The sequence below is a fragment of the Maylandia zebra genome, linkage group LG9 (genome assembly GCF_041146795.1).
Source record: "Maylandia zebra isolate NMK-2024a linkage group LG9, Mzebra_GT3a, whole genome shotgun sequence".
Classification (NCBI taxonomy): domain Eukaryota; kingdom Metazoa; phylum Chordata; class Actinopteri; order Cichliformes; family Cichlidae; genus Maylandia; species Maylandia zebra.
The window spans coordinates 13,320,659-13,333,935 of NC_135175.1; the positions used below are offsets into that span (position 1 = coordinate 13,320,659).

Here is a 13,277-nt window from a genome sequence, read left to right on the forward strand (position 1 = left end):
GGTAAGAAACACAGTGCGTTCATGTTTGTTTAGGGTACCTGACATGATAATTGTGTTTTGAGAGCTGAAGGTGGTCGTTAGAAACATGAAGAAAAACATTTCAGAATATAATTGCCTAGTTTGTTCATGTGTTTTGGGGACTCTGGTTCCATTGTAAACAATAAACGCAGCTTTGTTTTGTGTGTTTTGTACCTCAGGGGTCACCATATAATATCTAATAAAGTTACCATAAAAAGTTCCACTTCAATTTCACTTGCTCAACTTTTTGTAACTGCAGATAAATAAAGAAGCCTTCAGTGAATGCAGTGTTTAGTCCTGATTTTGTAGCCCTGAAAATCTGTTCAGTAAAGCTGAACGCTCAGCTTAATTAAAGTCAAGTTTATTTCATTGCACAAGATCTTTTTGGAACAGAGAGACATAAAACTGCACATAAAAGAAACAAACTCCTCGGCACAGCTGGATACTCTGTACCGTATGTAAGTAAGTTAAAAGATGCTTCTTTGTTTTCCTTTGTGTGTGCATGTGTGTGTGCATGTGTGTGTGTGCGTGTGTGTGTGTGCGTGTGTGTGTGTGTGTGTGTGTGTGTGTGTGTGTGTGTGTGTGTGTGTGTGTGTGTGTGTAGGATTTGGCGCAGTATGTTAACGAAGTCAAGAGGGACAACGAGACATTGCGAGAAATAGATCAGTACCAGAAATCCATTGAAAATCTGGTAGGGTACAGCTTTCTTTGAGATAATGACTGACAGCTTTTCAGAATGTCTTTCCTCCAGATAACCTTCATTTTTCTCGCCTGCAGAATCAGCGTCTGAGTAACTACGGGAGACCCAAAGTTGACGGGGAAGTACGGGTGGCCTCGGTGGACAAACGAGCCAAGCAGGACAGGTGAGATGCCGCGAATGGCTGGATGACTGCAGTCGAAATGGAATCAGGTGTTACGCTTGTTGTTTCAGACTAAACCTGTGAGATTTGTGCAAACTGAAGCCAGTGACGTATTATTACTCAGTTAATACAAAGCACATGCTATGAGCATTTAGCTTATGCTGTTGTTCTTTAGGAGCTTAACAATAACATTGAACCAGTCATATAGATGAAACTGGGCTGGGCGTCTTTTTCCATTAGAGAGATTTTGTATTGTTAGCTACGCCTTGAAACTTAAATTTGCCTGTTAAAATAACAGCCAGCCTGAGAGTTTCTGCAAAGCCATTACAGGAACTGCAGAAGCCGGCTGCTTCCAAATGCACTACTTTACAAAAGTCTCGTGTCACCCCTCATTTCTTTATATTTTGCTTCCAAGGAGCCAGACTTTCTTTTGTCTTGAGTAATAGTTCTCCAGGCCTTGTCACTCAGTCCAGTCCTTGTACCTGAACATTTTCACAGGAATGTTTTTTTGCTTTATTTGTTAAACCACTTAACACTGACCTGCGAACAATTCAAGCATAAAAAGGGCACTTCACCCAAGAGATGAACCAGCGTTGTGTCAACACAAAGCAGACACCCTAGCAAAGAACCAGTTTTAAAAACATGGATTTTTTTCTGATTTCTTTAGTTGATACTGTGAATCAGTTGAGTCGGTCTGACAGACATGAAATAGTATTTCAGTGGCAACAAACTGACTCCCAAAGAGTTGTTAGCTAAAAAGGTGGCATACCTCAGCATGATGTGCAGCATGTCTTTAAAAATAGAGTGGTACCTGCACAAACTACTACCTACAGCACATGAACCGTATCTGAAAATCTTGCAAAAATCTAGAAAGTAAAGGCCTGACACCAGACCTGAAGGATATATCCGGTCCTTTGTCTCATCAGAAATGGTCTCAGTGAAAGGGTGGCTGTCAAGAAGCCATTCTTAAGGAGGAGAAACAGGGAGAAGAGGCTGAGATATGCCAGAATATACATATGTCTGTGAAGGTTCTCAGTCATCCAGGTCATTGTAGTCTAAGGAGCTTGGAAAGAAAAGCGTCTGGACTTCTTTAAGTTGCTTGAAGACGTTTCACCTCTCATCCGAGAAGCTTCTTCAGTTCTAATTCACCTGTTTTCACACCTTGGCTCATGTGATTAGGTAGAAGATCATCAAAGAGAGTTCAGTCTGTGTTGAAGAATAAAGGTGGTCATACCAAATATTGACCTTCAAGCTTGTTAGAATCATAAAAATCACTTTTTGCCTTAAATACTGAATTTGACATAACTCCTCGGTGTGAATAACATGAACTATTAAGTAAGATGTGCTTGAATTTACTGGAACATTTTTGGATTGCAGGCACATCTTCCTGTTTGACGCTGCGGTCATTGTTTGTAAGCGGCGAGGAGACAACTACGAGATGAAAGAAGTGATCGACTTGCACCTCTTCAAAGTCACCAACAATCCCACGTCGGACAAAGAGAACCGAAAGGTCTGTGCACACACAGACACGAACAGCCAATAAATATGTCTAAGATGCATTTACTGAATTTGTATCATTATTAAATAGTAAACAATCGTGCTTTAGCTTTAGCTTCTTACTTTAGCTTTGCTGTTGGTGTGAGTGTGTTCACACACACACTGGCATGTCACGTGTAGCTGACAGCAGACAGGTGTAGTGAATCGATATTAATCGAGTTGATGACAAACGTTATGTTACTGCAGGTGTAATAAAAGCTTCCCATGTGTTACACCAAACAAAACAAGAGAGAGAGAGGCCAATAGGGAAATCATTAGAGCTTTCAAATCTTGTCAACTTGCTTGACCACAGCGTGCGCTTAAATGAAAAACTACCGCAAACATATGAAGGAGAACCATTGGTATCGTAGGTGTGAAAATGCCTCCAAACCACAAACCCCTTAATGTTACCTCGCTATGTGAGCTCTCCCACTAACACATGGTGCATTGCTGCTTAGCAAACACAGAATACAGAACTGACGAATAGATCGGCCCCCTTGTGTCAGAGACTGTATCAAGCTTTGTGAGTCTGGACTGAACCAGTATCTGATCCAAATATTGAATTGGTAAATCACTAGCAATGAGCTGAACCTGGATCTATATGGGCATCTGCTGCAGGCGCAACACAGTCACAAAGTGCAGAAATTACAGCTCGTAAAGCAGTGTGGCTCTAATGATTTCAAGAAATCTGAATAAGAAAAGCTTTCACAGAGTGGAAAGCTGAAGGGCCCATAAAGAGCTGATGTGGGATCCTAGTCTAGCTGTCACAGGGCAAGAGGCAGGGTGCACACTGGACAGGTCACCACTCTGTCACAGGGCTAACGCAGAGAGCGAGGCAGCTGCATGCTCACATGCACAACCTTGCACTGTTTCCTGTTAAAAGGGTGTTTTTCCTTCCCACTGTCACCAAGTACCTGCTCACAGGGGGTCATCTGATTATTGTAGGTTCTTTACCTTACAAAATAAAGTGTCTTGAGGCAACTGCTGAACTAAATTGAATGAATAGTGTTGGATGAAGGCACAGAGCGAACATGCAAACTTCACACAGAAAGGCTCCAGCCAGTGGATTCAAACCCAGGCCCTTCTTGGGCATCAGCCATACTTTTCTAAAATCTTTGAACAATAATAATAAAAGTATGTGGTTATAAATAGGGACAAGAGGTAAACGTGATTTTAAATGAGGTTTTTGCAGAGCCAAAATAACACCGGGCTGTTTTGTTGCAGACATTCGGATTTGTCATGTCTCAATAAAACACAGGTAACTGAGAATCTTTGTACGCATGACTCTATACTACATAATGTTAATTAATACTATTAGATGTTAGGTGTACTTATGTTTGACAGGCGTTCAGTGTAAGAAAGAGCTGGCTGTTGAATGACCTCCAGCAGTGTTTAATGGTATTTGAGAAGCAGTTCAATATCAGGTCAGGGAACTGGGAAAGTGAACAAATACATAGAAGAACTGTGCATCACATCACATATACCAATCACTCAGGAGTAATACAGTAAACACAATGGTGCATCAATATTGAGAAGATGTGTTCAGATTTTATTATGTAAAGACATGAGGAATTTTATAATGTTGTAGAACATGGCCAGGCGAGGACCCCCCCACACTGCTCATGAATAAGTCTCTCAGGTGAATTCAGCTAGCATGTACCTGCCAAGGAACATGCTTTTCTACTTTCAGGAAAGATATTGGCATTTCTCAGTCCTTTTTTTCTTTTTGTTTTATCTTTCTTTGGTTCCAAAAGAAGTAACTCTATTCCACTTTTGGCAAGGCCACAGTGGTGATGTTGTACCACAGACACGCGGAAACATTAGCCACAATTCAATCAAGCTGTCAAAAATGAACCAACGCTGGCATTTTATGTCTCTACCAGCCGCACAGGGTTTATTCCTCACAGCTGCACAAAAACAAGCGTGTTAAGCGCTTTAAAAACTGGTTGATTAGGCTGGAGACTGACTTGTGGAAGAAAATGTCAGTCAACTTCTTTGACCTGACACATCACAGCTGACAGAGAAGTATGATTGTGACTAAGTCCCGTTGAAGCCGCACTGATCCGCTTCATTAACTGAATAAGAAAATATGCCCTGAACATTTAGCTTTTAATTTTATGGCGTGTTATCATCTTTCAGAAAGCAATAACCCACTTTAAGCTGTGAGTTACAGTGATTTTATAACAGCTAAAAAGAGCTTTAGATGACATTTAATTTCACCCAGGGCTCCGTGCCATCGAGTCTGTCCTAGCTCGACTTCATTCTACATTGTGGCTTTTCTGCTGCTGTAATAGACGATGTGAAAAAGTAATAAAATAATAACAAAACTTGCTTATTATTGTGCTGTAAAACAAAACAGAACAAAACAACAATCTGATATAACAACCAGTCAGCTATAATGGAGGCAAGTCTTGCACTGTTGAGCCCATTATCGCCTCTTTACGACTGAGTCAGCAAAGCTCCGAAACCGCGTTGGACTCCTGACAAACCAATTAACAGCGCTAGTTCTGCATAATGAGGCGCCATAACAATTTATCAGTTAAATGCGAGTTCACGAAATTGACTCAACTTGCTTCTTCACAGCTATTTTCTAACCACCTGTAACAGCAACCTCTCCGCCCCGGTGCTGCCGTCTGTGCCGTGAGTCCCTGAATGTGCTGCTTAAATAGGTTCTGTGCAAAAAATCTTTCCAGCTCGCGACATAAACAATGAAATAATCAGCTGCAAAGAATCTTTCTTAAATAATTTGGTGCACGCTTATTCCAGCACATGTTTTACATTGTCTTGTTCATTTGCAAGGATCACACTGACACAGTGTCGGACTACAACAGTCTGCCTCCTCCCAGATGGTGTTATCATTAAACCTCGCTTTGGGCCTGACTACACACAAACACACGGTGAATACTAAATGCCAAGTGGGGGAAATATTGCCAATCATAATGAGGAATGATATCTAAGGCGTTCCAAGAAACAGTGATTTGGGTAATAATGATGCTGTAAATAGCAGACATTAGGAAGCTTAGACCCATATGGGTTTATATGGTTATATTTTATGAAACTTACAGCCAACTCTGCGTCATTCACCTCTGACTTGATGGATATAAAGCAGTTTGTTTGATTACATATTTATGTTTGAGATGATGGAGGTGACAGTGGTGTCTGAGGGAAGTGGCAATAAGAACCTCCATCAAACCAGCGGCATTTATGTGCAAGTCATCTGGAGGTAAAAGAGTCTTAAACTCCTTTAACTCATAAGCCAAATGCAAACAACAATAAGAAAACTTTTGCCAAATTACCGTCATTGTGTGAAAGCCAACTTCTCAATGCTATAGCCTACGGTTTTGTAGCAAATAATCAAAGCTCAAATAATTACATGCAGGGCGTCACAAACATTCACAACAACTGTCGCCTCAAGGTGCTTTATATTGTAAGGTAAAGACCATCGATAATACAGAGAAAACCCCAACAACTTGACCACCCCCTGTGAGCAAGTGCTGGGCGACAGTGGAAAGGAAAAACTCCCTTTTAACAGGAAGAAACCTCAAGCTAAACCAGGATCAGGGAGTGACCTGTTGGGGGTGGGAAGGACAAAAGATGATCAGGAGGGGGAGCTGGGGTTCAGGAGGCAGCACGGAACTAAAGGGTCGGTTATTTGATCCCTGGCTACGACTAACTGCATCGCTTCCAGTAGATCCAACACGTGTGAATCTTAGACAGAGCACATAAAAAGGCTCTGTGATTGGATTTGTAGCCACAATTTCTTGAGTGCTCAGCTAAAATCAAAAAGTGCTACATTAATACCAGACTAGTACAGAGTTCAAATTAGGCTGGATTATATCTCAAAAAGGTAAATGCTAATGCTACTGCTAATGACGCTTAGCATCTTCTGAGTGTGTAAACAGCTAGTTGTAAGGAAAGATTACTGCTTTACTGTCAACATTACTGTTGGACAATATTCCCTCAATATTGTATCAAGATGTTTTTTAATGAAATTTGCAATACTGCAATTTTTGATAATACAGAAGGTTTTTGTAGTTGCTCCCTTTCTAGATGCTAAATTGTTGTGAGGCTGGGATGCAGCTCTCACTCTCAGACATGTTTGGGCTTGTCTCGTTGTATAAACATGTGAGTGGCTATATCATTAATATCACAGTGTTACATCTTTTTGTCACATAAAAATGCCCAAAACACTGTCAAATAATACAGTATATTGCTTTTCGCAAAAAAATTGCCTATTACATGTTTAATTATAAGTCAGTGTGTTGTAGCTGGCACTTTGCTAATTATCATAGGTGTTTCTGTCTTTAATGGAGTGTTTCCGGGAGTACGGGGGAAAAAATAAAGAGTGAATTTTGAATATGTTTCATGAGTATCGAGTAGATCTACTCATGTATTAATGTAGCAATGACTTTTGAGTACTCATGGGTCTGAACTCCACCACCAGTTAGTCTCTAGCATTTTATAATCTTTCTGAAATACCACAGTTCACTCTCGACATTGATTCACATGACAAAGATATAAGCATGGGTCAAAATAATTGATATTTTGGCAAGATCCACAAAGAAATATTTGACATTATAAGCCTTGGTGTGTAATCCTTTTGAATGCCAAGCAAAAGCATAGGAACTGACAGAAAGACAGACAAGCACCTCCTGCTTCTCTTTACAAATTGGTAGCTAGATGATATCTTTGCTGAGTGCAAGTGTTGGTGTCCACTGGGAATGCTTCTGTAGAGCGCTGCTTTCCTTTTCTCTTTTCATTCAATAGAGAAGATGAGCCGCTGTGCTTCGCTGACAGCGCTGTGAGTTTGGCTTGTTTTTAGCTTTCAGAACTGAGTGCTACAAGTTCAAAACCACAACTGCGAGTCATAAAAAGTGCATCTCTCGAGCATCTGTCTTGTAATGTTGTCTAAAAAAACCCCAGATGCCTGTGTTGACACAGAGGCTAATGGACTAATATTTAGCCTTTGAAGTGGATAATGGTAACAGATTACAGGCCTGTTCACTACTTGGGTCTGTGCATGCAGTCTGATGCCTAGCAGTTATATGGCACAGCCACCTCGCACTCATTTTCTCCTTCACGCTCTGCCTCGATGTTTTGTCTCTTTCTGTCATTTCTTCTGCCCTCCAACCCTTCAGCCTTTGTGCTTGCTCTCCCTGAGGCATCCCTCTTTCATTTTGCATCTCTTTGTCTCCATCTGTCTCCCTGCATCCTGTCTCATTCGGCTCTCTCCCGCTCTGTTCGTCTTTCTCCGAAACCCTCCGTTTTTTTATTTGGCATTGTTGCACCTTGTGAGTCAAGTGTTTTTCTTTTTCTCTGTTGCAGTGGTCCTACGGATTCTACCTCACTCATAACCAGGGCCAGAGCGGCTTTGAGTTCTTTTTCAAGACCAAAGACCTGAAAAAGAAGTGGTTGGAACAGTTCAGCATGGCCATGTGAGTGAGCAGCTGCGTCACAACAATGTCAGGACATCAAAATGCCGAGCGCTTTTAGTCCTGTTATTCAAGTTAGGCCACTTGATTTATGAGGAACTTTGTCTCCATCTCCATTTATGAGGAACTTGACACCGTGACACAAAGATGAACAGACGATAGTGTGCGCTAACACGAAACTTTATACTCAGAAAGCTTAACTTGGATGCGTTTCATTAAAACATCAGGTGTCAACCGCATCAACCACCCTTCACCCTGAAATGCATTCATATTTACCCAAAGTGACAAACTGGTTCCAAGAAAGTCAAACTAGTGCTTCACTTGTAGAGCCAAGAAAGAAGACGCAACCAGCTGTATTCTCTGACTCACAATTAGATAATATACTAGGAAGGGCAGTATTACATTATTACATGAAGAAGCAGACTTTATTTTCATATGGAGTCTTATCCCATCACACAGTACACACAGTTACTTTCATATTTCATTATAATCATTGAAATGCAGCCACACAAGGACACTAGCTGCTGCATACTTCAGTCTAACTGAAGATGGTTAGGGAGGACTGTGAAGCCCACGTGAAACACGAGTTACAGTAATCTGTATGTAGACCTCTGCATCATTAGTGTAAAAAATGAACAATACATTTAAAATAATAAATTGCACAAAGTGTCAGATATAGCAAAAATTATTAAAACTTACAATTAAAACCCACATGTGCAAATTAATATTTAATTTAATTTAATTTTTTTAGTTTGTCAGAAGGTTAAATAAACAGTTGACATTTAAAAAACAAAGAATTTTATGACATTTACAGTATTTCGTGATTCAGACTTTAAAGTGGGTGTAATAAAATCTCCAATTGGCTGATTCAGATTTTTTGCAGCTTCTCAGATGTAAGATACAGGACTGGATGGATTCAGAGATGTTATGTTTAAAATTCAAATGCTGTTAAACAATAATACCAAGATTGTTAGTAGAAGATGTGATTCGGGGCCGACACAAGAATATCAGATGCAGAGGTGCCGAAAGTACAGATAGCTCTGTACTTAAGTAGAAGTACAGATGCTACTATTGGAAAATACTCCACTAAAATTTGAAGTACTGATTCAACTTCTTTACTCAAGTAAAAGTGAAAACTTTGAGTATTTTCTCTGCAATCAAAGTAAGAAAGTAAAAAGTAGCTCTTTCGAGGACATTTATACCTGATGTGTTTGTGCAAGGCTAACTGAACCTTGTGGTATATTGATGTAATAATAAATAATATTAGTAGATACATTTCAATTCTAATAAATGTACTCGGCTTGAATCAGTTAAGTAGAAAATGAACAGAGAAAAGGAAAGAAAGTCAAAAATAGCTCTATTTTCTGTTGTGTACTTGCATGTCTTTATCTGTAAACAGGAAAATGAGTAAATCTGGTGATTCATACACAAACAGGATTGCCTGTCATGTGTTACTGTTTAGGCTCAAATCCATTTAATAATGACTCCCCTCAATGTCAAAGCAAAAGTAACGAGCCCGTTTTGAAAATGTAAGGAGTAGAAGTACAGTTATTTGCTTCAAAATGTAGGGAGTGAAAGTAAAAGTACAGACACCTGATCATTCTCCTGAAGTACAATAATGAAGTATTTGTACTTTGTTACTTCCCACCTCTGCTGAGATGGAGTAAAAGTTGAAATCTGTAATTATTCCAATTATTATTCCAATCTGTTATAAAACCTTTTTTTTAAATCACTGAGGTTGTTGTGATTGTTTTGATCGTCAGAACAGCAAAATTAGGCGGTGCCACTGCTGTTAGGTAGATGGGAGACTGCATATAGGAGAGGAGCTGGTGAAGACAGGTAGTTATTGTTATATATTATGACGTGTCTGTCACATAAGTATGATGACAATCTACAGTGACAACTTCACACACTGACTCTTGGCCAAGAACCCCATCTCAGCATACTTAAACACAAGCAGAACCCCTGCACAGTGATGTGCCTTTTTAGGGCCGATTTTCATTGTGTGAAAGAATAAAATAGAAAAATCCTGCAGAAATCTTCTTGGTATCACTTGACCTTTACTGTTTTATCTGACTTTTCCTTTTTTGTTGCATTTGGGACTCCAGTTGAACTCTGTTGGAGTCACTGCACGCTGACAAACGATGCTAAAAGGGCCTACCCAGTGCCTTACAATGTGAAACCTGCAGGTCCTGACCAAGCATGAGTGATAGTCCTGCACAATGATGCGATAATGCACAGTGTAACAGCACGGGGCTCAAACATGAAATAAAGCTGTGATTCTGTTAATCAGGATTATTGTAATTTTATTTGTCGAGACCAAGAGGTGCACCAGAATCCCTCTTTCAGAACGGAGAAAGAAAAACACTGAGGGCAGAGGCTTAGACAGGGAAGTATTACAGTGCAGGACAGTGTTATATTTAGTGAAGTTTTGGGCACCAACACTGATGAAATGAATATGACATCTACAGAGCCACAGAGGAGATTATACAGATGTTTTCACACACTAACTGGTTTTCCTCCAGCTGAGTAAACATGTGTAAATATATTACATAAATATACGAAGTATTTGATCAGTGTTAGTGGTGCTGACTTTATGTGAGTATTTATCTGCCAAATCAGACATGCAGCGCTACCTGCTGTGGTGACCCCTTGTGAATAAGTGAGCAGCTGAAAGTGGCTTTAAAGTGTAAAAGACCAACACCCCCTCAGAAGTGTGGAGGGCCACGAGTGCCAAAATGAATTAACTAAATACATAATTAAATATAATTAAATATGTAATTAATTAATTAATTAATTAATATAGTAATTAATAGTAGCAGAGATGACAAAAGTACAGACATTTTCCTCTGTAGGACAGATGCCAACAACTTATGGACACCTCAGTCCTGTTGTTGTGCCAATAAAACAAACAAAGAAAAAATCCTGCCCATGTTAACTCCTGACTATGGCGCATGGTTTTGCCTCTTTTATCTCTTTTTATGCGACATGCTCTGGTGAGTAATACACGAACAGGATTTCCTTTCATGTGTTACTAAATGCTCATAGTGACGTGAAATAATAACTCCCCTCAAACACGTCATGGCCATTGATCAAAGACCACTGATCAATGGCCATGAGTACCATGTCAGTCACAGCATTGTAAGATGGTGAAAGACGTACCCTTAGGCCCCCTCCTCGATTCAGAGGTGGTCTTTCCCTTTTCCCTAAATAGCCTCGTTGACTCCGTGCTCAAGCCAGTGTTCCTCCCTGTCCAGGATGTATACATCCTTATCACTGAAAGAGTGTCCACTGGCCTGTAGGTGTAAATCACCTTTTGGGAATTACTTACCTGGATGACTGAGCATGCATCAAGACATTTAAATAATAATATATGTATTTATCTCTAATTAATTATTGACAGATTTTAATTTTTTTTGATTTTTTTTTTTTAAATTTACTTCATTTTGGCACTCTTGGCCCTCCATACAGAAGCAGTATCAGTTTTATTATCATTAAATAAGCATTAGTGTCATTAAATCTGTGGATTACTACATTTTCCTATAGATCGATGGCATAGGGCAGCTGTTATTGTATTAGTTTGTTGTTACACTTCTCACTGTAGTGAGTTGACAACAGTCTGCTTCTCCTGCAGGCTCTGCCTCAATTACAACATAAAAATAAAAAAAAACAGACAACAATAGGACAAAATCTGTGAAATAACATCTTCAAGAAGGTATCAGGAAGTGAGGATCAAAAACATGAAGTGATGTGAAACTGAGAAAACTGGAGCTTTGGTTGATTAATATTTGGGGCTCAGCTAACGAGCTATGAGACTTGAGAGGCGTTGCCAAACAGCGACGCGCTCCCACGGCGATGCTTAATAGATGATCTGTGAACAGTTGTTTTCTTACTCGCTGCCTTTGTGTCCAAACCACCCAGAATTTACTGCTTGACTAAGATTTAGCAGCCACGAGAGGTGGTCACACCGTGTATGTACCGAAGCAGGGAAATGAAAATTCAACATAAACCTTTGCTTGAACAGCACACAGTAAGGGCTCTATCCTTGAAGATAAATTCAAATGAAGTCACACTGTGAGTTTATAAGTCTTTAAAATCGAGGCTCAATTTCAAGTCAGGTTTACGCTGCACAATGTTGCACTGGATAGCTTTACAAGCTTCGAATCGAAGAAAAAATGAAGCTGTGCAAATGTTTTTACAATGACACAGTTACAAATTTCATCTATTTTAAATTCTGTATTTTTCAAGCAGACCTCCTTCTTCTGGTACACAATTTCTAGCCAGTGACAGTGTTGACCTCAAAGCTGATGTCTTGGTTGACCCGGGTACAGAAGAGAAGACAGCACTGAAATTCCCCTTTCTGCTATTTTATTCGGTCTCAGCCCTGTTTGTCCTGTTTTCCACTGAGCATGTTGTAGCCCATTACCTTAGTCTGAGATTAAGCACTTGTACATAAAAACCTAAATTCTTATGTAAACACTTATGCCGAAAACAAAGAGATGACCTCTGGAAGATAAATATATGGACAAAGCTGAGACATGTCTTTCTTTTCTTGTTTCCTTTTTGCTTTCCTCCGTACTCCCACCCATGCAACCATGTCCCAAGGGGCCGAGTACACCTCCCGTGTTCACTCCTAGTAGACCTTGGCTGTGTGCTTGCAATTCTCTCCTTCCCACTTCAAAGAAGCGTGTCAGGGAAATGTTGCTGTAGCCATGGAGGAGTTTGTTGGCTGCAATTATAAGTGGGGGGAAAAAATGTACTTTTTTGTTCTTTGAAATTGACATTTTCATCAAAGAGCGCAGCTGATTGGAAAGTGTAACAAATAGGGGAGCAAGCAAGAATTAATTTTCATTCACTAATTGACTGAAGAGTGGTCATTGTATATTATAGTTTGATTTTTGCTAATCAGGTACATCCATAACTTGTAGGCTTAGAGTTAAACAAAAGTTTGTTGTGCAGTACTGTGCAAAAGTCTTGAGCTACCCCTCTTTTTTTAATTCCATGGAGTCGCACTTCTTTATTATTATTTTTTTAAATTGTGATTCCAGACACCTCAGCAAATAATCAATTTTAATGGTATCTTTAGCACTTTGTAACTAGCCTCCTACACGTAACTTGTTCCCATTTTTTTGTTGAATCTATGAAAAATGCCAAAGATTACACAGTTTGACAGGAATAAAACGGTAATTTTGTAACAACAAGCTAATTCCCAAAGAGCTATTAGCCAAAGACTTGCATCTCTGCATGGTGTGCAGTCTACCCTCAAAAAAGTTGAGGAAATTAGACAAGTGGAGAACAAAAAATTAGAGATAGAGGTCTTCCACTTCAGTAGCAAACAGTATCTAAAGAAACAGATAAATAATGTTTAGAAATGTGGAAAAAAACTGAAGTAGGCTGCGCTATGCCAAATTTGATAAGAACATGACTGAAA

The 13,277-nt window shown here is 39.7% G+C and overlaps 1 protein-coding gene across 2 annotated transcripts in view; it reads left to right on the forward strand.

Moving 5' to 3' along the window:
* The window catches only part of vav3a (vav 3 guanine nucleotide exchange factor a), a 91,734-nt gene that overhangs the window by 50,924 nt on the left and 27,533 nt on the right, over nt 1-13,277 (forward strand). For both annotated transcript variants that reach the window (XM_012924226.4, XM_012924227.4), the window contains exons 12-15: nt 623-709; nt 796-881; nt 2,256-2,388; nt 7,740-7,849. In XM_012924226.4, the coding sequence (XP_012779680.3) occupies nt 623-709; nt 796-881; nt 2,256-2,388; nt 7,740-7,849 (416 nt within the window). The remainder of the gene's footprint in view (nt 1-622; nt 710-795; nt 882-2,255; nt 2,389-7,739; nt 7,850-13,277) is intronic.